The sequence below is a fragment of the Monodelphis domestica genome, chromosome 1, assembly GCF_027887165.1.
Source record: "Monodelphis domestica isolate mMonDom1 chromosome 1, mMonDom1.pri, whole genome shotgun sequence".
Lineage (NCBI taxonomy): Eukaryota > Metazoa > Chordata > Mammalia > Didelphimorphia > Didelphidae > Monodelphis > Monodelphis domestica.
This window is the reverse complement of record NC_077227.1, coordinates 319672600-319700240: the sequence shown is the minus strand read 5'-3', so window position 1 is coordinate 319700240 and position 27641 is coordinate 319672600. Positions and strand designations below refer to the sequence as shown.

General features: G+C 41.7%; 1 protein-coding gene and 1 long non-coding RNA gene across 3 annotated transcripts in view; one reads left to right on the top strand and one right to left on the bottom strand.

Moving 5' to 3' along the window:
- The window catches only part of EXOC3L4 (exocyst complex component 3 like 4), an 85176-nt gene that overhangs the window by 52079 nt on the left and 5456 nt on the right, over positions 1 to 27641 (top strand). For both annotated transcript variants that reach the window (XM_007473525.3, XM_007473526.3), the window contains exons 6-12: positions 95 to 217; positions 3669 to 3769; positions 6674 to 6769; positions 14112 to 14226; positions 23367 to 23486; positions 23620 to 23772; positions 25265 to 25386. In XM_007473525.3, coding sequence (XP_007473587.2) covers positions 95 to 217; positions 3669 to 3769; positions 6674 to 6769; positions 14112 to 14226; positions 23367 to 23486; positions 23620 to 23772; positions 25265 to 25386 — 830 coding nt within the window. The remainder of the gene's footprint in view (positions 1 to 94; positions 218 to 3668; positions 3770 to 6673; positions 6770 to 14111; positions 14227 to 23366; positions 23487 to 23619; positions 23773 to 25264; positions 25387 to 27641) is intronic.
- The window catches only part of LOC103093125 (uncharacterized), an 11393-nt gene continuing 4193 nt past the window's right edge, over positions 20442 to 27641 (bottom strand). Inside the window, exons 2-3 of the long non-coding RNA XR_001626241.2 lie at positions 25243 to 25326; positions 20442 to 21494 (exon numbers count right to left, since the gene is read on the bottom strand). This is a non-coding gene — a long non-coding RNA (uncharacterized LOC103093125). The remainder of the gene's footprint in view (positions 21495 to 25242; positions 25327 to 27641) is intronic.

Genomic DNA, 27641 nt, shown 5'->3' with positions numbered 1-27641 from the left:
AGGAGGGAGAGGAGGGAGAAAAATAGACAAACACAAAGACAGGTACAGAGAAAGAAAATGAGAGAATTTATTTCTCCTTTCTTTTCCTCTTTAGACCAAGATCAAGAGCTGCTTTGATAGCATTCTGAAGCTGGAGCTGAACTGGTGGTCAGAGAGGAAGAGCCCCGAACTGCTCCAGGATCTCTACCACTCTCCCATCTCCATCGACATTCACATGGTGGGTAATAATAATAGAATTAATAACAGTTTTGAGGTAGCTAGATAGTGCAGTGGATAGAGTGCCAGACCTGGAGTCAGGAGGGCCTATATTCAAATCTGGCCTCAGATACTTCCTAGCTGTGTGATCCTGGGTAAGTCACTTAACCTCCATTACCTAGTTCTGGCCACTCATATCTTAGAACTGATAGTAAGAGGGAAGTAAGGATTTAAAAAAAAACTAGAAATAGCACTCAGCAAACCTTAAAGGGCTATATAAACACTAGCTATTATTATTATTATAGTGGTATGGAAACAAATAAGGTAGAGAAAATAGAGTTGACATTTCCACTAGTTAGGAGAAGAGGGAGCAAACACATGTGTGTGTTGTGAGGGGTCAGATCAGAGGAGGAAAACAGCTTGTCCAAGGTCACAGTGAGGGGCTCAGTAAGGACCTGAACACAGGTCTTCTCACTCTCTGGCTAAGTCTTTCCCTTTCTCTTTCCATCTCTTCCTCCCCCTCTCTTTTTTTCTTTCTCTCTCTCTTTTTTTAATTTTTATTTATTTATTTTAAACCCTTACCTTCCATCTTAGAATCAATACTGTGTATTGGTTCCAAGGCAGAAGAGTGGGAAGGGCTAGGCAATTGGGGTCAAGTGACTTGCCCAGGGTCACATAGCTAGGAAGTGTCTGAGGTCAAATTTGAACCTAGGACCTCCCATCTCTAGACCTGGCTGTCGATCCACTGAGACACCCAGCTGCCCCTCTCTCTCTCTTTAAGAACAATATCAGTAGTTTATTATCAGCTCACAAAAACATCAAGTTTTCTTGGTAAATAAGTGGTATTTTAAATCCTCATAACTTATTTACTCTAATTTCCCTTTATGATGTATTTATATTTCCTTATAATATTTTATATTTATATATAAATATAAATAATAAAATGTAAAATTAAAAAATAAAATAAATATATAAAATAATATTTTGTAATATAAATACAAATATATTTCCTTATACTTTATTTATCCTTATTTTGTCCTTTAAAAAAATACATCTTATCAATATACATGAAATTGAATGTCTGAGACCAGGAGAGCACATGTTGGCTTTAGACAGACCTTGAGCTAGATTAATTCAATAAAATATTATTCTATATTTGCATATTTCTGCCATTTCATATACCCAAATTACAGATGGGAAATAGTAAGTAAGTAGTTATTCTAGCTATACATCTCTAAAACTCAAATTCAGATTAAAAAAAATTTTTTTTAATGTTTACTCTTTGTCTTAGAATCTGTTCTAAAGCAGAGGAGTGGTAAGGGCTAGGCAATGGGGGTCAAGTGACTTGCCCAGGGTCACACAACTGGGAAGTATCTGAGGCCAAATTTGAACCCAGGTCCTCTGGATTACCTCTCACCATGTTACCTATCTGCCCCACACATTCTGTTTTTATAAGAATATTCTCCTTAAAACTCTGATCTTCTGTGATCCTTCCAGCTGCCAGGTCTCTTTCCATCATCTTGAGGCAGTTAGTAGGCAGAGTACAAAGCCTTGAGTCAGGAAGATCTGAGTTTAAATCCTGACTCAAACACTGGCTATGTGGCCATGGGCAATTAGGTTCTCTCTCTCGTCCTTAATTTCCTCATTTGTAAAATGGGATAATAATAGCAGGAAATCTTCAGCATTGTCAAGGGGATCAAATGAGGTCACATACATATAGTACTTTACAAACTTTAAATTAAGTGTTATATAAATGCCAGCTATTATTAGCACCCCATGCTGGTACCAGGAGGATCAAAGAGAAATCCAAATGGGGGGGAGAACAGTTGGTTTCAGGATGAGGTGCGCCATGTTCTTAACCCCAGTGGCAGGAAGTCTCAGAGGTCCACATTATGGCACCTAGTCCCAGGATTAAGAGCCCCTGCAGGAGATGAGGATTCCATTAGTCTAAGAGATGCTTCAGAGACCGTGGAGACACCCCAGTTGGAGAAGAGGGACACAGCTTTGGCAGCCAATAGCAGGGGCTGTGTGAAATTATCGTCTCACCTTAACAAACTTTTATGAAGCCCCTGATGTGTAGGCAGAGGAATAAAGATGGTTGTTGCGGAGGAAGATTCAGAGTTTCAGTAACACACAGTCTTTCTCATCAAGAATGTAAATATAAATAAATATAATGTACAATATAATGTTAGCAGAGCATAATACAGAATTCCAAGTGAAATCTGAGCACGAGGTCATTACTGGAGGCATGGGGTTAGAGTTAGAAATGGAGGGGAGATGGTGGTGGAATTGCTTGTCAGCTCCATGAGGGGGGGAGGTAAAAGGGGCAGGGAGAGAACACAAATAATGCAACTATGGAAAAATGCTTTAAAAATAAATAAATGATTCTTTCTGAGTTTCTACCATTTGGAGATTAGATAAATCCCATGAAAAGACCTCAGGAGAGATTAGGTTGTGAAACAATTAGTCTAGAAGATAATATGATGATAACTTTTTTAAAATTTGGAAATTTTTACTTAATTAATTTAGAATATTTTTCCAATGTAACAAGATTCATATTCTTTCCCTTCCCTTCCTCTATCCCCCTCCCTTAGCTGATGTGCAATTCCACTGGGTTTTACATGTGCCATTGATGATGGTAACTTTTACTGGTACTTCTTATCTCAAAGGAAGTGGAAGATGATTGAATATCTGCCTCTAAAAATAATAAATACATTTAATGGTAAAAAGTAATTAATTAATTAAAAAATAAATGGAGGGGAGAGGGGCAGCTAGGTAGCACAGTGTGCCAGGTTTGGAGTTGGGAGGTCCTGGGTTCAAATTTGGTCTCAGGCACTTCCTAGCTGTGTAACTTTGAGCAAGTCACTTAATCCCCAGTTGCCTAGCTCTTACCACTCTTTTGTCTTAGAATTGATGCTAAGGCAGAAAGTAAGGGTTTTCAAATAAATGTATTAATTTAAAACTTTTTTAAAAAAAGAAATGGAGGAGAGAGTAAAAGGGGGGGGTATAAAGAAGGGGATCAAGGATGCCCATCTTGGAGAAGATACCATTAGGGTTGAACTTGAAAGAATTAATGTATTCATTGAAAAGATTCAAGAAGTAAACATGAAGGAGGTACTAAGGCTTGAAAGTACGGGGAATATTGTGAAAGACAGAGCACGTAAGTTTAGTTAGATCTCTAGGTGTGTACAAGGGAGAAAAGGTAGGGAGACTCCAGATTGTAGTGGCCCCAGAACATTAGGTAAATGTTTTAATTTACATTTTAATTAACATTTTAATTTTATCCTATAAGCAATAAAGATCTATGAAAGATTTTGGAGCTAGGGAGTAACGTCACAAGATCACTATGTAAGGAAAATTAATGTGGTAGATCATAAAGAATAGATAGCTTGAAGGGGGAGGAAATATGGTGGTCTGAAACTGGGCCTCCATCAGGTTGAGCAGTTGTATTACATCCTTGGCCTCCTTCCCAGCTGGTTGGGGAGCATGTGAACACAGCCCGGGCCATCTCCTCAGGATTGGAGGCCACCACACTACAGATCTTGGAGCAGTCATTGGATGAATTCATCCACAGGTCAGTCTTATATTCCCTCAAAGGCTAGTCCCGCCTTACTCCATAGAGGACCTGAAGCAGGGAGACCTGCCTCCTCTTGGGAGGAGAATGGGAGAAAGTAAGTGGGGAGGAGGAGAGATCCCAGAGTGTCCACTGATGCCTGGGGCCTCAATGTCTCAGTTTTGCCATCTGTAGTCCCAGGAATTGCTTGAAACTTGGACATGAGTTCTTGAGCCCAGTTATAATTCTGACATTCAGAATTATACCCTCCTACCACCCCTTCCTGGAGTCTTCCTCTTTCCTGGAAGTGATCAGCAGAGACTGAGGTGTGATAGTCTGGGAGAAGGAGGGTAAATTTCCTTTTTTGTCACCTACAAAAGATTAAAATAGTTATTATAATCCATCACCCTTGTATTTCCTTCAGGCCCTCAGGTGGAAAGCACAGCCAAAGGATCTGGGTTTGAATCTCACCTCTGCTACTTACTACTTGTGTGATTTGGGGCAAAGACCTTTTTCTCTCTGGGTTTCCATTTCCTCACCTAGGAAATGAAGGCTTTGGACTATATGTCTATTTGGAAGCCCCTATTATTGCTAAATCCCATCATCCATGGACTCACATCAATCCTGAAAGGGGAGAAGTATATCCACATTTTGAAGAGAAGGAAACAGGCCCAGAGAAGGGACAAAGCTCATCCGAGGTCATCCAGAGAGTTAGTGACAGAGCTGGGGCCAGAATCTCCATTTTCAGTATAATAGGATGTCTGGGAAGAGTTCTTGGCATAACATGGAAAAGTTTACCTGCTGAACAGTTTCAGGAAGGGAAAGGGAGAACCCACCCTCCCTCTTCTCTTTAGAATGTGGCTCTGTTTCAGCCCATTCCCTGCTCCTCCCACCTGGTTACCACCTCTGGCTTCCAGCCCCAGCTCTACCTCTGGAGGTGGAAATCCTTGGAAACATGTGCAGCAGAGTAATGACCAAGGCAGCCCCTACCAGGCAGTAACACCTATTAACTCCCGTTTTGACCCAAGGGAAAAGAAAAATCAGTTGTGTGTGTGTGTGTGTGTGTGTGTGTGTGTGTGGTTCTAATCCTGCTTCAAGAAGTATCTAAAATATAAAAATCATTAAGATTCTCCCTCATTTAGGGGGCTTAATAGAGAAAGAGTTGGGTCTGGAAATGGGAGGTCCTGGGTTCAAATTTGAATTCATATTCTTTCTAACTGTATGAACCTGGTCAAGTCCTCTGCCTAAGAACCAATACATAACTTTGATTCTAAGACATTAAGTAAGGATTTTTTTAAAAAGAGAGAGAGATAAAAATCCTTTCTCATTTAGCTCTAGAGTCCCCAGCTAGAACAAGTCTGAACACAAAAGTGTCATTTTTTCCATTTTTCTTTCTTTTTCCTGTACTTGTGTTTTTTTATTTGTTATTTTTCAGTCATAACTGACTTCATGACCACATTTGAGGTTTTTTCTTTCTTTGTTTCTTCCTTCCTTCCTTCCTCCCTCCCTCCCTTCCTCCCTCCCTTCTTTCTTTCTTTCTTTCTTTCTTTCTTTCTTTCTTTCTTTCTTTCTTTCTTTCTTTCTTTCTTTCTTTCTTTCTTTCTTTCTTTCTTTCTTTCTTTCTTTCTTTCTTTCTTTCTTTCTTTCTTTCTTTCTTTCTTTCTTTCTTTCTTTCCTTCTTTCCTTCTTTCCTTCTTTCCTTCTTTCCTTCTTTCCTTCTTTCCTTCTTTCTTTCTTTTTGCCTTCTGTCTTAGAATCAATAGTGTGTATTGGTTCCAGAGTAGAAGAGGGGTAAGGGCTAGGCAATGGGGGTTAAGTGACTTGCCCAGGGTCATGCAGCTAGGAAGTGTCTGAGGAAGTGTTGAACCCTGGACCTCCCATCTCTGGACCTGGCTCTTGATCCACAGAGCCACCCAGCTGACCCACCATTTGAGGTTTTCTTAGCAAAGATCTGAAGTGGTTTGCCATTTCCTTTTCCATCTCATTTGAGAGAGAAGGAAACTAAGGCAAACAGTATTAAATGAGTTGCCCAGGGATCCATAGCTAGGAAGTATCTGAGGTCAGATTTGAACTTATAAAGATGAGTCTTCCTGACTCCAGGCCCAGCACTCTATCCATTGGGCCACCTAGCTGCCCAGATATGATTGTGTTTGTTTGTTGTTTTTTTTAAGAGCTCCTTTATATAAAGTTTAAATTTTGCAAGCTCCTTTCATCTACATTCCTTGACATCATTACCCCTGCTTCTCTCTGACTTCCTTTATAATCAAATCAGACACTGATTGATCTAATATAATATAATATAAACAAACCTTAAAGAACAGAGATAAGTTTTGGACTGGGTAACTCGGTCTACCTGGGGAAGGGGAGAGGAAAGTGTTGAGGAATGGGAAGAAGGATCACTGTCAGTCCAACTGACTAAGGTTCAATCCTAGAGACAAATGAGACCAGAGTAGGGCAATACAGCAAGGTTTATTTGGATCAGTGAGGGAGCCCAAGAAAATTGGCGAAAGGGTCCCAGGTGGGCTTTAGCCTTTCAAACCATTCTGATACTTTTTGTGTAGTTCTGGTGTATTTTGGGGTATTTTTAAGTGATCACATTTATTATTAATAATAATATTAAACATTGTTTTTTGTTTGACCAATGCCTCTAGGCACAATATAATATTTTATAATAAGAGGGGAAAACTCAGTGGATTTGGAGTTAGAGGAACTGAGTTTGAATACCAATCCTAACACTATCTATATGACCTTGGGCAAGTCATTTCCCCTCTTCTCTGTCTCAGTTTCATCCTCTATAAAATGATGTCGTTGGGTGACATGGTCTCTAACCCCTTTCCTAGCTATAATTCCTATGATTTTTTGACCCGTAGCTTAGAACCAGTAGCCACTGAATTTTCTCCCTCCTTTCCTCTCTCCCCCTTGCAGGTTTGAGAAGAGATTCCTGGACTCAGATGTTGCAAAGGAGCAGACCCTCTTCCTGCCCTACCTCTGCGCCTACATCAGTGCCTTCCAGGAGCTAAAGTAGGCTTCAGTTTTTAGAAATTCCGTGAGAGGGCTGGAGAGAAAGGGGTACAAGAAGGCTGTTGGGTCAGTCTGTGGCAAAGGCCAAAACCCCACATAATTTATCTTCCACCCAACAAAAGATTATGAAGCAGAGATTTTGTCCAGATCACTGCCCTCAATGTTGGGGAAGATGCCAAGTTTAGGTGTGACATGGTCTCTGCCTTCACTGAGCAATCTGATATACAGTCTGATAGACGGATAAGGACATGGCCATCTGAAATACTTCGTTTTGCTATTGTTCTTCAGTCCCATTTTTTGGGACTGCTGGAATGGTTTGCCACTTCCTTCTCCAGTTCATTTTACAGATGAGAAAACTGAGGCAAATAGGATTGTGAGTTTCCCAGGATTACACAGCTAGGAAGCATCTGAGGTCAAGTTTGAATCCAAGACGTCCCCTCTCCAGACCTGGCTTTCAGGCCACTCAATCACCTATCTTCCCCTTGTTGTGACTTTTTTTTAAATTTAAATTTTTTAATTGTTTTCCCTTCTGTTACATGATTTTTATCATCTCCCTTCCCCCCTCCTGGAGTTTGTCATGAATTTTTGATGCAGCCACACAGGAGGCAGAGGAAGAGCAGACCTGGGCCCTGTGGAAGCTCACAGGCTGATGCTCCAAACAAGGAGAGACATCAAAGAAGCCAAGATCATCCTGTGCATCCTGGGCCACCACCAGTTGTCTTGACTTTCATCTTGTCCCTGGATTTTGTGCAATTCTTTTTTTTTTAAACCTTTATCTTCCGTCTTGGAGTACTGGCTCCAAGGCAGAAGAGTGGTAAGGGCTAGGCAATGGGGGTTGAGTGACTTGCCCAGGGTCACACAGCTAAGAAGTGGCTGAGGCCAGATTTGAACCTAGGACCTCCCATCTCTAGGTCTGGTTCTCAATCCACTGAACTACCCAGCTGCCCCTGATTTTGTGCAATTCTGCCTCACTTTAATCCAATTCATATACAAGTCAATAGATCATTGATCCCCTTCAAAAACAAGGAACCAACTGGCTGGTGAGCTTAGCAGACCAGATTTTACCTATCCTTCCACAGTATTTGGGGTCAGAGGATCACCAACTCTGCTATAATTCTTTATGGAACAAGTCACTCTTGCTGGGACTCAGTTTCCTGTTCTGTAAAATGAAGTGGATGAGTAAGATGATCTCTAAAGAGGAGCAGCTACTTGGTACAGTGGATAGAGTATTAGATTTGGAATCAGGAGATCCTGGGTTCAAATCAGGCCTTAGACACTTCCTGGCTGTGTTATTCTGGGTAAGTCACTTAACCCTCATTGCCTAACCCTTACCTTTTGTCTTAGAATTGATACAAGACAGAGTAAGGTGTTTTTTGTTTGTTTTTTTTAAAGATCTCTAAAGTCTTTTTTCCACTCTAAGTTCTATTTACTTAGAAGGACTCCTCTCCACTCATACCCCTGATATAAATATTATCAGAGTTGTTGCTTTGGAATCTCTTAAGTATATCATATATGCTACAGCACCACCACCCCCATTACCCACCCACCCACCACCCACCCCTGACCAAAAAAAAAATTCATTTTCCTGTAGTTCTCATTTGGTTCCCTGTTTCTAGACTCTGGTACCAGTTTCCTCTATCTGCAATGTAAATCTAGGCCTCAAGATGGCAGAAGGCCTCTAAAAATATCACTGATCTAGTCCATCCACTCAGTCAACGGACTGAAAAATCTATCCCTAAGCAAGTCACTTAACCCTGTTTGTCTCAGTTTCCTCATCTGGCAAATGGATTGGAGAAGAAAATGGCAAACCACTCTAGTGTCTTCGCCAAGAAAACTCCAAATGGAATCACAAAATGTCAGATACAACTGAAATGACTGAACAAAAATTCAAGGAAGTCTTCACATTCCCATATTCCCAGGTCTGGACTCTAGGGATTACAGAAGGGGATCATTCAGGTTCCTTCCCTCAGGAAGATTACAACGTGGGCCCTCCTTTGCCCTCAGGGAGTAATTAGAAGAGAAAGGTGCATGAACATGGGATGGGGCACAGCCAACTCTGGCCAAAAGTGACAGAGAAATTCAGAGAGGCAAAGAACCATGGCAAACCGGAACGATCTGGGCTGGCTGGATTCCTGGAGGAGGTGACATGAACTGAGCCTGGAAGGAGAGGCAGGTTTTTAACGAGGAGATTAGTGTCCCTTTGCCCAAGTAAGGAGAATGGCACTCTAGGAAGGAGAAAAGGCTCAAAAGCAAGGAAAAGTGGAAGTGAGTAACGAATATAAATAAGGAAAGGAAACTTGATGAGGCCGAGATGTGTAGACATAAAGATGTATAAGATGAGCCTGGAGACCTGGGTGGAAGTCAGGCTATCATCGGAGGGTTTAAATGCCAGGATAAGAGCAGAAACAAACAGGAAGTCATTGAAGGGTGCTGATTAGACAACCAGCATTTATTAGTCACTTAATAAGTGTCAGTCACTGCATCACAAAGGCCTTTTCTCCCAATATGTAAAACATCCCTGCATCAACTCCACACACATAAAACAGGTATAACCTGGGATTTCAGGCCTGGCCCATTTGCATAAAACTTTCCACCAATGAGGAAATGATCCCCACTTGATCTCTTGGTTACCTGTACAAAGCAAATCCAAAGCAGGCATGGTGTTGCTCAGAGCTAAGCATTACAAATTTTATTTTGGCAGTCTTTGGAGGGGTGGATTGAGCAAGGGAAGACTGGAGGCAGGAAATAGGGCAACCTAGCAAACTCTGGCCAAAAGAGGTGAAAAGAACCTGAATGATGGGGGTGGCATTTATGAGTCTGAAGATGGGAATAAATTTGGGAAATGGAGATAATGAAATCAGTGCCTGACAGTGGGTTTGTATGTAGAGAATGTAGAGATACATACGGTATGTTGTTCAGTCATTTCAGTCATGTCCAATTCTTCATGACCTCATTTGGGATTGTCTTGGCAAAGTTACTAGGGCCATTTTCCATTTTTTTCTCCAGCTCATTTGACAGATGAGAAAACAGAGGCAAACCGGCTTAAGTGATTTGCCCAGGATCACTCAGCTAGTAAGTAGCTGAGGTTAGATTTGAACTCAGGAAAATGAGTGTCCCTGACATTAGCCACTGTGCCATCTAGTAATCTTATACATACAGCATAGAAATGCCATTGTGGTGGAGAGGACAAGCAACATGGGACCAACCACCTAAGATTAAGGAATTTGTAGGCACAGAGCCAGAAATCACATTAGAGATAATCCCTATCTTCATCTTACTTTCTCTTTATATAGATAAGGAAATTGAGGCTCAGAGAAGCTAAATAACCTACCCAAATCCACACAGATTATACAGAGGCAGGATTTGAAGCCAGGTTCACTGCTTTTATCTATTATCTTTGTTCTAAATCGATTACTTTTTACACTATTCCATATTGCCTCTAATAAAATGCTAAAATTTCTACAGTCCTTTAAGAGAGGCGGCAAAGCCTTTGTTTTTTTAAACCTCACCTTCCATCTTATAATCAATACTAAGAAGAAGAGCAGTAAGGGCTAGGCAACTGGGGCTAAGTGACTTGCTTCTCCAGCTCATTTGACAGATGAGAAAACTGAGACAAATAGGCTTAAGAGACTTGCCCAGGGTCACACAGCTAGAAAATGTTCAATGCCATATTTGAACCCAGGATCTCACAACTCTAGGCCTGGTTCCCAATTCACTGAATCACCCCATTACCCCAAGTATAACCTTTTAATATTTATATTAATATTGTTATATTAATATAACAATACCAACACTATTACAAAATATTATATTACATATACTATAAAATATTAATGATAATAATATAATATTTTCCTCAAAAAACAAAACAAAACCCTGTGAGATGGGGTATCTGGGTGGCACAGTAGCCTTAGTGAGGCCCTGAGCAGAGTAGTTTTGACTGGACTCAGGGCAGCATGGAACATGATGGTTATCTAAGTAACAAAATGAGGAGGAGGCCACCAAAATATAGAAGGGCACAAGAGAGGAAGACAGAGTGACTTCCCAGAAGAGTCCTTACGAGTTTTGTTCAAGATTGGAAAGAACGCTGAATTTGGAGTCAGGAGACCTGAGTTCAAGTATTGTCTGCCATTTGGACCTCAGTTTCCTCATTTGTAAAATTATTTGGATTACATGTCCTCCAAAGCCATCCTCCAATATTAATTCTGCGATCCTATAGTCCCATGACATAAATACAAGGGAATGAATTTGTCTGACCATTCTTTCTCAGTTTCTTTTGCTAGCTAACATCCCTGCCATATGCACTAACTTTGGGTGTTCCCCAAGTATTTTTCCTGGACTCTCTTTTCCCTCTCTATTCTTTCTTTCTCATCATCAGTTCCCTTGAGTTTAATGCTTTTCTCTGTAAAATGACTCATCTATATATCCAGCCCCAGTTTCTCTTTCTTGAGCTATCATCCACCATCATGAAGTACCTATTAGACAATTTGAGCTGGATGCCTTCTAAACATCTCAAACTCATAACCAAAAGAGAATGGTTTTTTTTTTTCATCTAGAACCCAAACCCTTCTGAAATATGACTGTTACTTGTGTTCTAAGGAAAGAGAAGAGTTGAGCAGAATCTTTCCTTATAACACTTGTCAAGGTCCTTGCTATTCTGGACTCCTCACTCTGTAATCCTGATATCCAATAAGTTGCCAAATTTTGTTTTTATTGGCACATGTCTTTCTCTCCAATTCTATAGCCACCACCCTTGCACAATCCCTCATCAACTCCTGAGCAGACTAATGTACAAGCTTCCTAATTAGCCTCCCTGCTTCCAGTCTCTTCTCCCCCCGATTCATCCTCTTCTGCTGTGGAATTGTTTAAGTTTTGTGTCCCACTCTTCATGACCCCATTTGGGGTTTTCTTGACAAAGAAACTGAAGTGGTTTGTCATTTCCAGATTATTCAATAAATGAGGAAGCTGGGTCAAACAGGGTTAAGTGAATTGTCTAGGATCATACAGCTAAAAAGTGTGTGAGGTTAGATTTGAACTCGAGTATTATTCCTGACTCCAGGTCTGGTGCTCGATCCATTCAGCTGCCCCAATCCATTCTCTATGGTCCTGCCAAAATGATTTTCTTATATCATTGGTTGGTTCTGACTATGTCACCTCCTACTCAGTAAATTCCATTGACTCCTTATTACTTCTAGAATAAAATATAAAATCCTGCTTGGCATTCAAAGGTCTTCCCAACTTAACCCTTTTTTACCTTTCCAGTCTTACACATCCTAGCCCTCTACTTGCTTGGGTAGCTACCCTAGCCCACCAGCTTCTGTTCCTTACACAGGCTGCTCCATCTCCATCTCCATGCCTTTGTGTCGACTGTCTCTCATTCCTGGAATATTTTCCCTTCTCATTTCCACCTCTTAAAATCCTTGACTTCCTTATAAATCTCAGCTCGGTCGCTACCTTCTGCAGAAGGCATTTCCTGTTCTTGCTAGCTATAGGTGGCTTCTCCTCCTAGGTTATCTTGACTTTGTATCTTATATATACCTGTCGGGAGTCCCACTCCCCTAACTCCAGTGATGTGGAATGGATATGTGTGTAGTGGCTAGAGCATAGAAGGTGCTCAGTAAAAGCTTGTTTGGGGCAACCAGGTGGTGGGGTGGACGGAGTACTAGGCTTGGAGTCAGAAAGACTCATCTTTCTGAGCTCAAATCTGGTCTCAGACATTTACTAGCTATGAAACCTTGGGCAAAGTCCCTTAACCCTGTTTGCCTCAGTTTCCTCATCGGTCAAATGAGCTGGAGAGAAGGATATGGCAAACCACCTTAGTATCTCTGCCAAGAAAACCCCAAATGAGGTCACAAAGAGGCAGACATGCCTGAAATCACTCAACAACAACAAAAGCTCATTGGTCTATAGATTGATTGAATGAAGGAGTGAAGCTTCTCTACCTCTTGATCTACTTTGTCCCACCCTATTCTGTTCATATTTACCTCATTATCTTAGCATGGTGGATGATTCTCTGTATGACCTTGACCTAGTTATCTCTTCTCTATAAACCTCACCTTCTTCCTCTTTGAAATAAGGAAGTTGGACCACATGGCCTCTAAGCTCCCTTCCAGTTCTTTGCTCTGTGATTTGGTGCCCAGATCAAACACAGAGTAGGCCATGCCAAAATTCTCCTTCTCCTAGCTACCAGCTGCCCTCTAGAAGTTTTTTTTCTCACATACTTCCCCAGGCACACCCCAAAACAATCATTTACAGCTGAGTCAAGCCTATGATATTGGGTTTTTCCAGCCCAGTGCCCTCCCTCGTTGGAAGGCAACAGATGGGCAAGTAATGAGTGTTTTCATTCTCAGAGCAGGAGAATAGGGAAATTTGTAGCCAACTTCTTGTCTTGAGACTCAGGGTCTTGCATTTGGGTGGGTGGACAGTGGGGGAAGTTCCCTGACCATGGTACTCACTTTAAAGGTCTAAGTGGTCCCCCCTTGTGGCCCTTACCCAGATAACCCCTCTTAATCTGAGCCTTTTCATCCTCTCCCCCTCAAAACTAACCACAGGGTCCTCCTCCCATCCCCTCAGGGATTCCCAGGCTTATAATAGTAACAAATAACAAGGTTACTTGGAGGAAACCCAGGTTTTCAAAGCAGTTTTATGTCACTGACATTCCTTATAACTTGGGGCAAGTCAGTTCTCTTCTCTAGGTCTCAATTTCTCCATGTGTAAAATAATAATAATAGTTTTTGTTCACAGAGGCTTTAAGCATTTTCTTCAAAACAACCCCATGAGATAAGTGACCAGACAAAATGGAATATCAAAGAAGGGGTCTAAGATCAAAGAAGCTAATAAATAGAAGGGCCAAGATTCAGAATTAGATCCTTCGATTAGAAAATTAATGTGTATTTCATTGCACTCTTCTGTTTCTGTGGGCTTTGAGAGAAGCAATATGGGGCAGTGGAAAGAATATTAGATTTAGAATCAGAAAACTCTTATATCTCAGTTCTGCTTTTTACAAAGATCTTGTGACATTGGGCAAGTGATTTAACATCTCTGGGCCTAGAGGTTAGGAGGAAAGGATGGAAGGAACTTGTGTAAAATGAAGAAGTTTGATCCTCTGAGATCCCTTTCAGCCCTAAATCTAGGATATGGTATTCTCAAAGGTCTTTTCCAGTTTTAATATTCTGTGAAGCTCTCTATGCTCCTGGATCATTATTTCAAGAAGATCCAAATTACAGAAGAGGCTCTCACGATGGGCAGTAGACACAGAAGAATAAGACCGTCTCCCTTTCCCTAACTCCTACACTCTGGCTGATGCTGGAAGGTTCACCTATTGCTGGATTTTTCTCTCCAGGACCAACCTACCTGCCAAATTCCTAAGCAGCTTTAAGAATGTGGGAACTACCCTGTCTGGGGTGATTAGCAGGTTCAAGAAGGAAATGCTGATCCATTTGCATCGAGAAACACAGGTAAGGCCTTTGGTTCTTAGTTTCTAAACTCAGTATCTGCTCCAGTGGTTTCCAACTCAAATAGAAATGAGGGTCACTAAACTATACATAAGGATGTCTGCAGGCCACATTTTGATTTGGAAAACCACATATTTACTTTACTTGCATTCTATTGTATAATCTTTACTTATTTTGTTAAATATTTCCTGATTACATTTTAATCTGGTGTAACACTGTGGGCCACAAAGACCTGGTGTTTGAAATCTCTGAAAAAAAACAAAAACAAATCCAGGTTCTGTCCTAAGGAAGTCCCAAATCTGAGAAAAACAGGAAAGAAGAGACCTGGACTCTGCCCTCAGGGAGTTTAGAGTTGAAAAAGAGAGGAAGAGGAGACCTAGGCCCTTCCATCAAGAAACTCTCAGTCTGGGGGAGCCAAAATTCATATTCAAGAAAAGAGAACTAACCCTAGAATATTGAATGGGCTAGTACCCAACGGGGAGCACCAACAATGAAGACTAAAGACACTGAAAGGAGGGAAAGATCACTGGGGAGAACACAAGAACATCCTGGAGGAGGAGGGCGTTAAATTGAACTTTAAAGAATGGGACAGACCCAGAAAAATCTTGAATAAATGTTTTCTAGCCCCCAGAAATTATCCTGGACAAAGATTAGAATGACTGGGGTTTTCTGTTAACTCTACATTCATGCACAGTGGTTCCTCCACAGTATGGTTATAAAGTGGAAAGAGTGCTAGACATGGTATCAGGAGGCCTGGGTTTGTGACCTGGCCCTGATTTTACTGGCTGTGTGATCTTGGGCAAGTAATTTCCCTTAACTTCCTTAGAAAATGGAGATGATACTTACATTCCTTCCCTCTGAGGGTAATTGTGAGGAAAACCCTTTGTAAACCTTAAAGTTTATGGACAGCTAGGTGGCCCAGTAGAAAGAATGCAGGGCCTGGACCAGAAGATCTGAGTTCAAATATGACTTCAGACACTTCCTAGCTGTGTGGCCTTGGATAAGTCGCTTAACCCTATTTGCCTTAATTTCCTCATCTGTCAAATAAGCTGGAAAAGGAAATGGCAAATCGCTCTAGAATCTTTGCCAAGAAAACCTCAAAGGGGTCAAGCAGAGTCAAACACCACTGAAAGAAGTCAACAACAACAACAAAAATCTTAAAGTACTATAGAAATGGGAATTGTTGCTGGAGAGAAAAATAACATGCTAAAATCAGTCAAATGATCCATTCTTCAAAAGTTCCTGTTGAAGAACCAGATGTGTTACCGAAATCAGTCTTCTTGCTGTCTAGGATGTTTTTTGTTCCCATTCTGGTGTGGGTGTGTGCTTCTATCTATCCCAACCCTCACTCATATACATAGATATCTTCATCTAGATCTCTGGAACAAAGTCATAGATTATAGTGTAAGCCAGAAGCAGACAATTCTTTTGGGGACGTACAGGTAGATCCAGCTATTATAGGGAATGAGCAGGGATGCATGGGGATGCTGATCAGTCAGAATCCATCCATACTGACCTTTGACAGAGACTAGGGTGGAAAACTTGGCAATCAGCAGGGGCTTTCTGATGAAGGCAGAGGACAATGCAGGAAAGTTTTTCATTTTCCTCTCCTTATGGAAATTTGTCTGTTTACAAAAAACCCTTTTGTCCAAGAGGCAAAAGGAGAAGTTTTGCCCAGGCCCTGTGTCAAGAGGTGGTACCCAAAAGGAATTTGTGTGGGAGAAGAGATAGTGTGTGAATGGAGATAATGTATAAGAGGAAGCAAAGTGTATGAGGCGGTGTACACTTGGGCCCACTATGTGAAATGGGTCCATAAATCCATATATTCTAAACTAAACTGGGCCTTCACTGCTGCATGGCAATCCTTTTAAGCATCTCTAATTGAGTCTTCATTACACTACCACAAGAGCTGTGTTGAAAACTCCTCTCTCTTCAAGGTCCTCTTCTCTAACCTATTGCTTTGCCTTCTACTTGGCAGACAAGGTTGAGGTCCTCCATCGTGAGCCCTCTTCTCTCCCATTCTCCATACTTCACAACCTGCCTACATCTTCACTAGGGAAATGCCTGCCATTTCCCTGGAATCTCTCAGGAGGCAAATGTCTCTTCTCTTTGCCAAGGCTAATTCCTTTTGATATACGTTTTATCCTATCCCCTGCTTTGGGAACACACTGCATTCATCCTTCCCTCTTTCTCATCATCACAGGCTCCTTCCCTGCTATCTCCAAACATATCTAAGTCTCACCTAACCTTAAAAACCCTCGATTGGTCCTGCCCCCCTCACAAGCTTTTGTCCCACATCTCTCCTTCCCATTGCCAAGTTCCTAGAATTGCGTGCACTTGTCTCTGTTCCTTTGCTATTCTCTCACTTCTTTTTTCTTTTTTTAGGATATTTTTCCATGGTTACATGATTTATGATTTTTCCCACCCCTCTTCCCTCCCCCTTCCCAGAGCTGACAAGAATTTCCACTGGATCATACATGTATCACTGTTCAAACTCTATTTCCATGTTATTCATATTTGCAGTAGAGTGATCTTTTAACATCAAAACCCTAATCATTCTCTCACTTTTTAACTCTAGGTACATACTTCTGTCTCCTGTTCTCTCCCAAGTACCTAGTACTATCCTAACTGCTCATTCTGATGGCTTTTTCTCATTCTCATTCCTTTTCCTCACTGATCTCTCTGTAACTTTTGAAACTGTTGATGAATTCAATTTAATAAACATTTATTATCCTTACTACATGCCAGGCACTTTGCTGAGCAGTCAGGATAGGGCTAAAGAGAAAGACAGTCCCTACCTTCAAGGAACTTACCGTATAATTGGGGAAGACAACACAAAAAAGGAAGCCAGAAAACCAAGGATGAGGAAGGGATAGCCAGGGGATGCCTAGAGTGGGGACATCATGTTTCATGTTCCATGGAGTTCAGACCAAGCAGAGCTGCAGGGGGGAAGTAATATTCTCATAGCAGTCATCCAACTCTTCATGACTCCATTTGGGGTTTTCATGGCAAAGATCCCAGACTGGTTTACCATTTCCTCCTTCAGCTCATTTGACAGATAAGGAAACTGAGGCCAACAGAGTGAAGTGATTTGCCCAGGATCACATAACTAGTAAAACATTTGAACTCGGGTCCTCCTAACTCTAGGCTTGGCACTCTATCCACTGCATCATCTAGCTGCCAGAGGCAAAGAAGAGTGAATCACAAAGACCAGGTTCTGCCCTCTAGGAAGGAAAGCTCTGAGAGAAGTTTAATGCTCTCTGCCTCCTAGCCCTCCAATTGGAAGGGAGAAGGGACTGAGGGATGTTGAGTGTCCAAGGCTGAGTTAAACACTATGACAGCATGATGAGACTTCTGGTGATCCACTTAACTGCTCTCTCTGTTCTCTTGGCTGTCCTGGCAGCTGCTTCTCAAGGCTCCTTGGTTGGTTCATTCTCCATCTCCCCTCCTCTAAACACAAGTGCCCACCAGGGCTTAGTCCTAGATCCTCTTCTCTTTTTCCTCTATTCTCTTTACCTCTCTCACTTACTGATCTCATTGGCTTCCATGGGTTCAATTATAATCTCTACCAGATAAATCCAAAGTCTATATAGTCAATGCTAAACTTTCCCCTGTTACCACACCTCCAACTCTCCATGGAGCATCTCCACTTGGACTTCCTGTTGGTACTTCAAATTCAACCTGTGCAACCATCTATCTTCCTGTGACAGGCACTATCATCATCTTTCAAATTTATTTTATTTTTAAACTCTTACCTTAGGTCTTAGAAATGATACTAGGTATCGATTCCAAGGCAGAAGAGTGGTAAGGGCTAGATAATGGAGATTAAGTGACTTGCCCAGGGTCACACAGCTAGAAAGTGTCTGAGGTCGTTTGAACCCAGGACCTCCCACCTCCAGGCCTTGCTCTATCCAACTGCCTAGATGCCCTTTTATCATGCAGTTTTAGAGAGGAGTTGATTACTAATGAATGGCATGCAGCAATGGTAGGATGGATTAGAATGGTAGGAGGATATGAACCAATGAATAGCAATTCACTCAGTAGTAGCATCTGCCTCCCTTTCCTACAGGGCAGCATGTTTTGGTGGATACCTGGATAAATAGTGAGATATATCTCTCCTCCGATGGAAGTTTAAGAGGTGTAAAAGGTCTAGGTTTACATGAGGTTTTCAGACAAAAGACCTGCCTTGGCAGCTTTTGTATCAGGGCCCATGGATATGAATGAGAAGCAAAAAGGACTAGTGAGAATGAGGAAGTTGGAATTATAATTATTATGTATCAACAAGCTTGCTAGAGATTTCCAGCAGCCAGGTCTAACTAGTTATCATTGTTTAGTCATTTCAATTGTACCATGACCCCATTTAGGGGTTTGTTGACAGAGATACTAGAGTGGTTTGCTGTTTCCTTCTCCAGCTTATTTTACAGATGAGGAACTGAGGTAAACAGGGTTAAATGACTTGCCCAGAGTCACACAGGTAGGAAGTATCTGAGATTAGATTTGAACTCAGTCTTCCTGACTCCCAGCCCTGCACTCTATCTACTGTGCCACCTTGCTGCCTCATGTTCTTCCTAAAACTGGCAAACCTATGGCAAGGGTGCCCCTCCCCTTGCCCTCAGCTCCCAGAGTTCATTACTAGAAAGACAGAGGGAATTGGCGGAGGTGCTCCCCTCCCCTCTCCACCATTCCTAAAGACATTTTTTCACATCTTCCACCCCTCTGCCCAGAAGCAAATGGGAGTGCTTCCTTCCTCCCCCTTCTGGAGTAAGAGGGTGTGCCAGGCACTCAGTGGGGGGAAGGGCACAGCACACAGTCTCTAAAAGGTTCACCATCACTGGCCTAGAACTTGATTAGTCATTAAAGATGCCACGGTTATCCACTGCATTCCAGGCCATCACCAATTGTTCTGACTTTTATCTTGCCATAGGCCTTGGATGACTCTGGTGAGTAAGGCTGATGACTTTGTGCAACTCTGCCTCCCTTAAATACAATCCCCAATGTGAGAATTTATTTTTCATATACTGACTGTATTAATTCCTGTGTATTAGGGAGAAATACTATATATTCCTGTGCCTGGCATCTAGGACAGAGGTACTATCTAAAAGGCTGTTTTTTGCATTTTCTTTGGTTCTTGTGAATCTCAAGGAATGTCTTTCTTTTGGGCAGAATTTGGTTAATAAATGAAGGGGAAAGGGACAGCTAGATGGCTTAATGGATTGAGAGCCAGGCCTAGAGATGGGAGGTCCTAGGTTCAAATCTTGCCTTTTATACTTCCTAGCTGTGTGACTCTGGGCAAGTCACTTAATCCCCATTACTCCATTCTAAGATGGAAGCTTAGGAAAAGAGAAAGGAAGGAAGGTTGGTTTTTTTCTTGTGTGTGTATTGCCTATGATGTAGGTATAGATAGGTTGATGAATTGCCTCTTTTTTTTTTTTAAACCCTTACCTTCCATCTTACAATCAATACTGGGTATTGGCTCCAAGACAGAAGAGTGGTAAGGGTTAGGCAATGGGGGTCAAGTGACTTTCCCAGGGTCACACAGCTGGGAAGTGTCTGAGGCCAGGTTTAGAACCCAGGATCTCCCATCTCTGGGTCTGACTCTCATTCCATTGAGCCACCCAGCTGCCCCCTATGAATTGCCTCTTAATTAGCTCTTCACCAATTAAAGCTGTCTTTGGATGGTCAAGGAAGGGGCTGAATAATGAGCTCCTAAAAATCCATTTTTTAAGCTGCCTGACCCAGGTTGGGCCATCACTGATCATGAGAAACAACCATGGAGACCTCTATCACTTTATCAGTTTTGATGCTAACCAATAAACCTGTTATAATCAATAACCCTTACCCCAAAATCAGTCTCTCAAGATAATTTTAATAGTAATACCAAGCAAGTGAAGATATCACTTCATGATATCATTGGTCCTCTTTGAAAATGAAGGATGAGGAGGGATGTAGATGGCTCAGTGGATTGAGAGCCAGGCCCTGAGATGGGAGGTCCTGGGTTCAAATCTGGTCTCAGACACTTCCTAACTGTGTGACTGTGGGCAAATCACTCAACCCCCACTGCCTAGCCCTTACTGCTTTTCTGCCTTGGAACCAACACAAAGTATTAATTATAAGATGGAAGGTAATGATTAAAAAATCTCTCTCTCGCTCTCTCTCATATATGTATATATACACATATATACACACACATATATATATACACACACACAAAAGGAGAAAGTGAAGGATGAACATGTGCAATATATAAATTTATAGCATTGTTTTATATTATGTATGTACATGCATGTTCAAATATAATATACATTATATATAACATGTGCCTATATATCAAATATCTAATATATGTGTGTATATATATGTGTGTGTATATATATATGCCACAATGGGAATATTCTAAGCTCAATATAAATTCATATTCCCCCCCCACCCCCCATCTGCTCCATCCTTGAATAAGGGATACCATTCTGGGCATATATCTATACCTATCTATTCATGTCTAAGTTGAGACAGGAGAGTACTCCAATAATTAGGAGCAATCAGAAAAGGCTTCCTAGAGGAGGTGGCCCATGAGCTGAAGCTAAAAAGAACCAAGGGTGTTGAGGGGTCAAGGTGAGGAGGAAGTCTAATCCATTCATGAGGGACAAACTGTGCAATGACCATCATCACCAGAATCCCTGCCCTCAGGGAGGTCTCAATCTTCGTAGAGAGACAACAATTGCCCCCATGGAATAGTCAGAGACTGGGACAGGGCATTCACTGTGTTTTAATCACCTACCATGAATAAGGCCTTGCTTGGGCTTGGTGCTGGAGACACAAAGAGAGTTCCCTCAATGACCTTGTTTTTTCTTTGATTTTTAAAAAAATTAACACACATACATATACCTGACCTTGGGCTTGTTAAAGCAGAAAGTCAAAGATCATTTGCCCCAATAAACAGCCAACCACAAAGCCTCCAGCCCATTTATCAGAAGGACAATCAGTCTTATAATGCTCATCAACTTCGTTATAGCTCTTGAACCTTCTTTTTCTGACACTTGTTCTTTGGGGAGTGGTGTAAAGGAGTCTTCCCCTTCTTCACCCCTACCTGAAGTCTCAGTAGGTGGACTCTTTCTGAATCATTGGAGAACTAATAAGGGCTGTCCATTTTCTGATTGCTTATGAACAAAATTCAAATTTTGTAGCTTGGTCTTGACATTGTCAGTAGCATCAGGAAGTTCAACCTTCTCATCAAAAAGCCTTTAGAAAAATCTGGATTGTGGCTCTGGCCCCACCTGTTGGAAAGGAAGGAAGGAAGAAGTGTGTGGGAGGTGGAAGAGTCCACCATGGAACCCAATATGGGAATGCACATAAGGACCTTTGTAAGGGGTAAATTTTATGATTGGACTGAATATATATATATATATATATTTTTTTTTTTAAGTTGGTCTCCAGCGATTTAAATTCTAAATCCCAATGAAATACTCAAGTCAGAATGTAATTTTATGGTGGTTTATTTACAATAGAAGGAAGAAATTAAGAATGAGAGAGAGAGAGAAAAATGGGAAGAAGATCTGCTCTGGCCTCATCGGAGCCAGGCAGGAGTTCAGAGGCCTCAGCCAAGGAGTCTCTCCAGAAAAGCCAAGGAAAAGGGGAGTCCCAAGAAATGGGCCTTTCCAGAGGCTGCTGCTTCCAGAAAAGCCAAGGAAATGGGAGTCAGCCTTATAACTCACCACATAATCATCTAAAGGAAGCAGTCTGAGGTCTCACGTTCAAGCTCCTCCATGTCCAAGTCCCTTTCACAGGAGGAGATGCAAAATATAAAGGCAGTTCTTTACGTCACTTCCTGTGTCTTACATGTATCAATGGTGGCTTAAACTTGGCTTTGGAAGGCCCAGGGGTTAGTCAGTTGTTTCTGATTTGTCACTTGCTAGCACACTCGGGTCATGGACCTTCCTCCCCCACACTTAATCCTTAAGTGGGGTGTATACATTCCTGGTTGCTAGAATTCTAAAGACTAAACAGGGTGGAGTAAAACTAAAATTCACAATCCCCCCTGATGATGATTGGAGGACTAGTCTCCCCAATTGATCACTAAACATAATCATCTTGTACCTCTAAAATTTTCTAACTACAGGTGCATACAAAATTTCACCTGCTAAGAGGAAACTACAATAGTTCGAGATAAGAGGGAAATAGAAGAGAGAGAGAGACAGCAAAACACCAATGGTAGCTTAAACTTGGCTTTGGGTGGCCCAGGAGTCAGTCAGTTGTTTCTGATTTGTCACTTGCTAGCACACTCGAGTCATGGACCTTCTTTCCCCCACACTTAATCCTTAAGTGGGGGTGTATACATTCCTGGTTGCTAGAATTCTAAAGACTAAGCAGGGTGGAGTAAAACTAAAATTCACACCTTATCATCTGATGTGGGGAATGACAAGTGCACAGACAGCTGTGAGGAAAGAGGTGAAAATGAATGCCAAGAAGTAGCCCAAGGAGTCTGAGGAGGGGCCACTCACTCTCAGACAGGAATCAAAAGTCAGGGAGTCAGGAACAGCTGAGGAAGGAAGAGGGTTTCAATCAAGTAGGGATGTGTTGGAGTGCAATCAGGAAATGGAGGCTAAACCTCCAGGAGAAGATGATGCAAGACCAAGGAGTAGCCAGGAGCCCCACTGGTCCAGAAGAGAGGTAGAAATACATGCTTCGTGTATACTGTGTGGACTAGAGGGATATACATTGTATGGCAATGAAGGTTCAGAGATCAGGAGAGGGATACATGATTTAAGAAGACTTCCTAGAAGAAATGGGATAGCTCAGGTCCTAAAGGCAATGAAGGATTTGTATTGGGAGAGATGGGGGGCTTCTCATGGTGTTATATCAGTCTGTATCATATGGGGAGAGGGAGAAGAGAAGAAAGAAGAGTGTGTCACCATGTATTTTTTTACCTTCTGACTTGGTTCTAAGACAGAAAAGCAGTAGGGGCTAGGCAATGGGGATTAAATTACCCATTTACCCAGGATCACACATCTGGGAAGTATCCAGGACCAGATTTAAACCCAGGACCTCCCGTCTCCAGATATGGCATCACAGTGTATTAAGAGACAGAGCTAGTAATCCTGGAGGCTGCTGAACAAGGGTGTGAGTAGGTTCTCTCTCTGCCCCTATAGGTTCTATTCAAGGATGTGGGCAGCAAGGCCTGGGTGACCATAGACAAGCTACAGCCAATCATGGAGAAGACTGTCACCTTTGCCCAGTACCTGAAACACATGGTCCAGCCCCACAACCAGGTGATTCAAGGGCCCAAGGGATGGTCCTGGGGAGGGAAGAGGTTGGCAGGGGGAGATGGGAGGCAGAAGGCTTGGAAGGGAGGAAAAGTCAGGGGCCTTGAGTTTGATCTTTGCTTTCATATTCCTCTCCTAGGAATGTCTCCAGGAAATCCACTGCTATGTGGTTCGAGAATATGTGGCCCATGTACTGAGACCACGAGAACGGCTTCGAGGAGCAGATCGAATAGCCAGTGCTCAGAAGATGAGCCAGGAATCAGATGCCATCGGCTCTACCTTTCAAAGCCTGGTATTGCCTTTGGCTACTGATGGGGCATGGTTGGTGCTAGGTCTATAGTTAGAAGACCTGAATTTAAATCCTGATTTTCCTACTTATTGCCTAAGTAGTCTTAGATGAGTCACTTGTCCTCTCAAGGCCTTGGTTTTTTTCCTCTCTAAAATGATCTCAGAGATCCCTCTAAGTTCTGACATTCTGTGGTGTCTATGGCCAGAGTTCCAGCTCTGACATTCTAAGTTCTAAGCCACCTCCTACCCCAGCTCTGAAATCTTTTTTCTCTTTTGTAACCTTTTCCATTCAAAATTTTAGGATACCCATAATCCATCCCCCCCCACACACCCCAGGATCCATTTCCCTTGAAAATTCAGACATAAAATAGCATTATGGAAGGACCACCTCCAAGCTGAGTAGAGATAGATTATTGCCCTCAGAGAATATAATTTTATGGGGTCAGAGCTAGAAGAAACTTTAATATAATTAGAACATAAAATATAGCTGGAAAGGAACATAGAACACAGAACTTGAGAGGTAGAAGCAACATTGAAAGTAGATGATCAAAACTAGAAGAGACCTCAGAATCTAGAACATCAGATTTAGAGACCTTGGAACACAGAACATATCTGTCTCAGGAAGGTTTCATCAATAAAGCTAATAAGGAGGGAACTCTAGATTTTCTAATACAATCCCATCACTTTACAGGGGCAGATAGATAGTTTCCCCTTATGCTTGTTCAGTCATGTGATCCCATTTGGGGTTTTCTTGGCAAAGATACTGAAGTAGTTTGCCATTTCCATCTTCAGTAGATTTTACAGATGAACTAGCAGCAATGCAATGGTCCAGGGCAATTCTGAGAGACCTATCATCCACATTCATAGGAGGAATTGTGGGAATAGAAACACAGAAGAAAAACAACTGCTTGATCACATGGGTCGAGGGGATATGATTGGGGATATAAACTCTAAATGATCATCCTAGTGCAAACATTAATAATATGGAAATAGGTTCTGATCCAGGACACATGTAAAACCCAGTGGAATTGTGCATCAGATATGGGAAGGGGGTGAGGGGAGGGGAGGGAAAGAACATGAGTCTTGTAACCATGAAAAAAATAATCTAAATTAGTTAATTAATTAAATAAAATTTTCCAAAACTTAAAAAATTATATATTTTACAGATAAGGAAACTGAGGCAAACAATTAAGTGATCTGCCCAGGGTCACACAGCTAGTAAGTGTCTGAGGTCAGATTTTAACTCAGGAAGGTACACCTTCCTGACTCCAGGCTCAGCATTCTAAGCACTGAGATACCAGTCACTGTATCCTCCTCATGTTCACCCCTTTTTTGAAAAATTGTCTTTATTTTATTCCAGTAACAAATCGACACCTATATTTTCCAAGGTTACGTGATTCATGTTGCCTCCCTTCCTTCTTCCCTCCCCTCTCCCATAGCTGACAAGCAATTCCACTTCATCCCCTTTTCTTACGTCTGGTTCCTTGTCTTCCCAGGGCTCAGAAGCCACTTGGCTGGGCTTGGCGATCCCCTGCATCTCAGACATTCTGGGTGAGACCTACAAAGATGACATTATAAAACATATCGAAACCCTCATCAGGGGTTACCCAGACATCAGGTTAGTGCTGCCCTGTATCTGAAGGCTCCCCCTGGGGTCATCCACAGATATTGACATCCCCAAACTGGCATGCCTTTGGATATGAAGTTTTTTCTCCCTTGCAGAGCCCTTTACATCTCAATACTATTTATCACCCTGTGCTCCCTTGAACCCTCACACCAGCCCTTCCTGGGTAAGGCTAGACGTGTTTATCTCCATTTTTCCAGCCAAAGGAAGTGAGGTCCGGAAAAGAAAAATTGGTGGCAGGTCTAAAAGCAGCATCAAATAAGAGAAGAAACCCTGGATTTGGAGTTGGGAGACCTAAATTTGATTTCTGGATTTGTGATTTAATGGTGTGACTTTGGACAAGTCTCTTTCCTTCTCTGGGCTTCAGTCTTAATCTGTAATTCAAAAGGGTTGATCTCCTAGCTCTAATATGTTTGGGATTTTTTTAAACCCTTACCTTCTGTCTTAAAATCAATGCTGTGTATTGGTGGTTCCAAGTGGTAAAGAATAGACAACTGGGGATGAGTGACTTGCCCAGGGTCACACAGCTAGGAAATGTTTGAGGCCAGATTTAAACACTCACATCTCTGGACCTGGCTCTCTAAGGCATCAAGCTACCCCCCTCTAATATATTTATAATATAATATAACATAACATAATATAATATAACATAACATAACATAACATAACATAATATAATATAATATAATATAATATAATATAACATGGTATTATATCTAATTCTATAATGTTATTATCTTATAAATCAAGACTTCTGACTTCCAGCCCTAGACTTTTTCCTTTGCCCTAAACAGCCTCACAAACAGGGAGACTTTGGAAGATAATGGGTTAACAAATCAGAATAAGTCCACGATAGCTGAAATCTTGTGTGCTTCCCCTTGAACTTTAGAGGGGTTCATTATCAGGGAGTTATAAAGTACTAGCATGACCAGGCCTCTCCCCAGAGAGACATACATCTCCCAGATTGGCACCTCTTTGTTCTAAGGAGGGAGGAAACTTCTGATCTAGAGATAGAGTGGAACCTTGCCTCATCTCCAGAAAAAATAATAATAATAAATAAAAGCCTTATTCCAACAGTCAGTCCAACAGGCCCCAAATAAACAGGAACACTAGATCTCCCTCAGGAAGTCCTTCTTGCCCTCTTTCTCAGGTCTTCTGTCTCCTTGTTCAAGCCTCTGGGCTTGGGAGAAGGGAGAGAAGAGACAGGAAGAAATGAAGGCCCTGCCTTCATGGAGTGCCCTGGCTGAGGGGGATTCACAGCCTCTGATCATAGGGGGTCCTCAGTCCATGGGGAGACAAGAGGCTCTGCCCTTGGAAACAATGAAATTTCTCAAGCCACTATACTGAAGCACAGAATGTTGGATCCTAAGGGCCCTTAGAGATCACCTAGACAAGTGATGGTGAACCTTTTAGAGTGCCAACCCTAACCCTCATGCCACATGTGAGCCTTCCTGCCTTACCCCAGACAGGGGAGGGGAAAAGCACTCCCATTGGTTGCTGAGCAGAGGGGTGGGTGATGGGAGAAATGTCCTCAGGCACAGTGGAGAGGGGGAAGGGAGCAACCCCTTCCAGCATGTGTGCCATAGGTTTGCCAACATGGACCTAGACCTCTCTCTCATTTTATAGATGGGGAAACTGAGGCCTAGGCATGGGGTCACTTGACCACGGTCATTTAACTAGTAAAAAGCTCTATTAATCCTCTGAACAAGTCACTTCATCACTGTATGCCTCAGGTTCCTCATTTATAAAATATATTTAAAATTTGATATAATTATAAAACAAATTATAAGTATATAATTTAAAATTTATGAACATTAATGCTATATAATTTATGTGTAATGTTATAGGATATATAATATATCATTTGTGAATTATACATAGAAAATATACAAATTATAAACATAAAATTTATAAATCTAAAATTTATTAAAACATAGACATAATAATACTATACTATATAATACCTACCTCCCAAGGTAGTTGTAAGGATAAAATTAGATAACATTTGTAAAACCCTGTGCAAACTTTAGAAAGTCAGCATGCCAGTTATTGTTGTTGTTGTTAGCAGGGCAGAGCCTGGAACCTGGTCTTCTCATTACATACTCAGGACCATGCTCTGACATGCTATAATTCTAAGATTTCAATAGGACTTTAAGGGTGGTTCTAGGTATCTAGTCTGTTCCTGGTCTTTGAGAAGGAAGTCAGGAAAGTCAATTTGGTCACCCTCAAACCTCCTCTCTCTACCACTC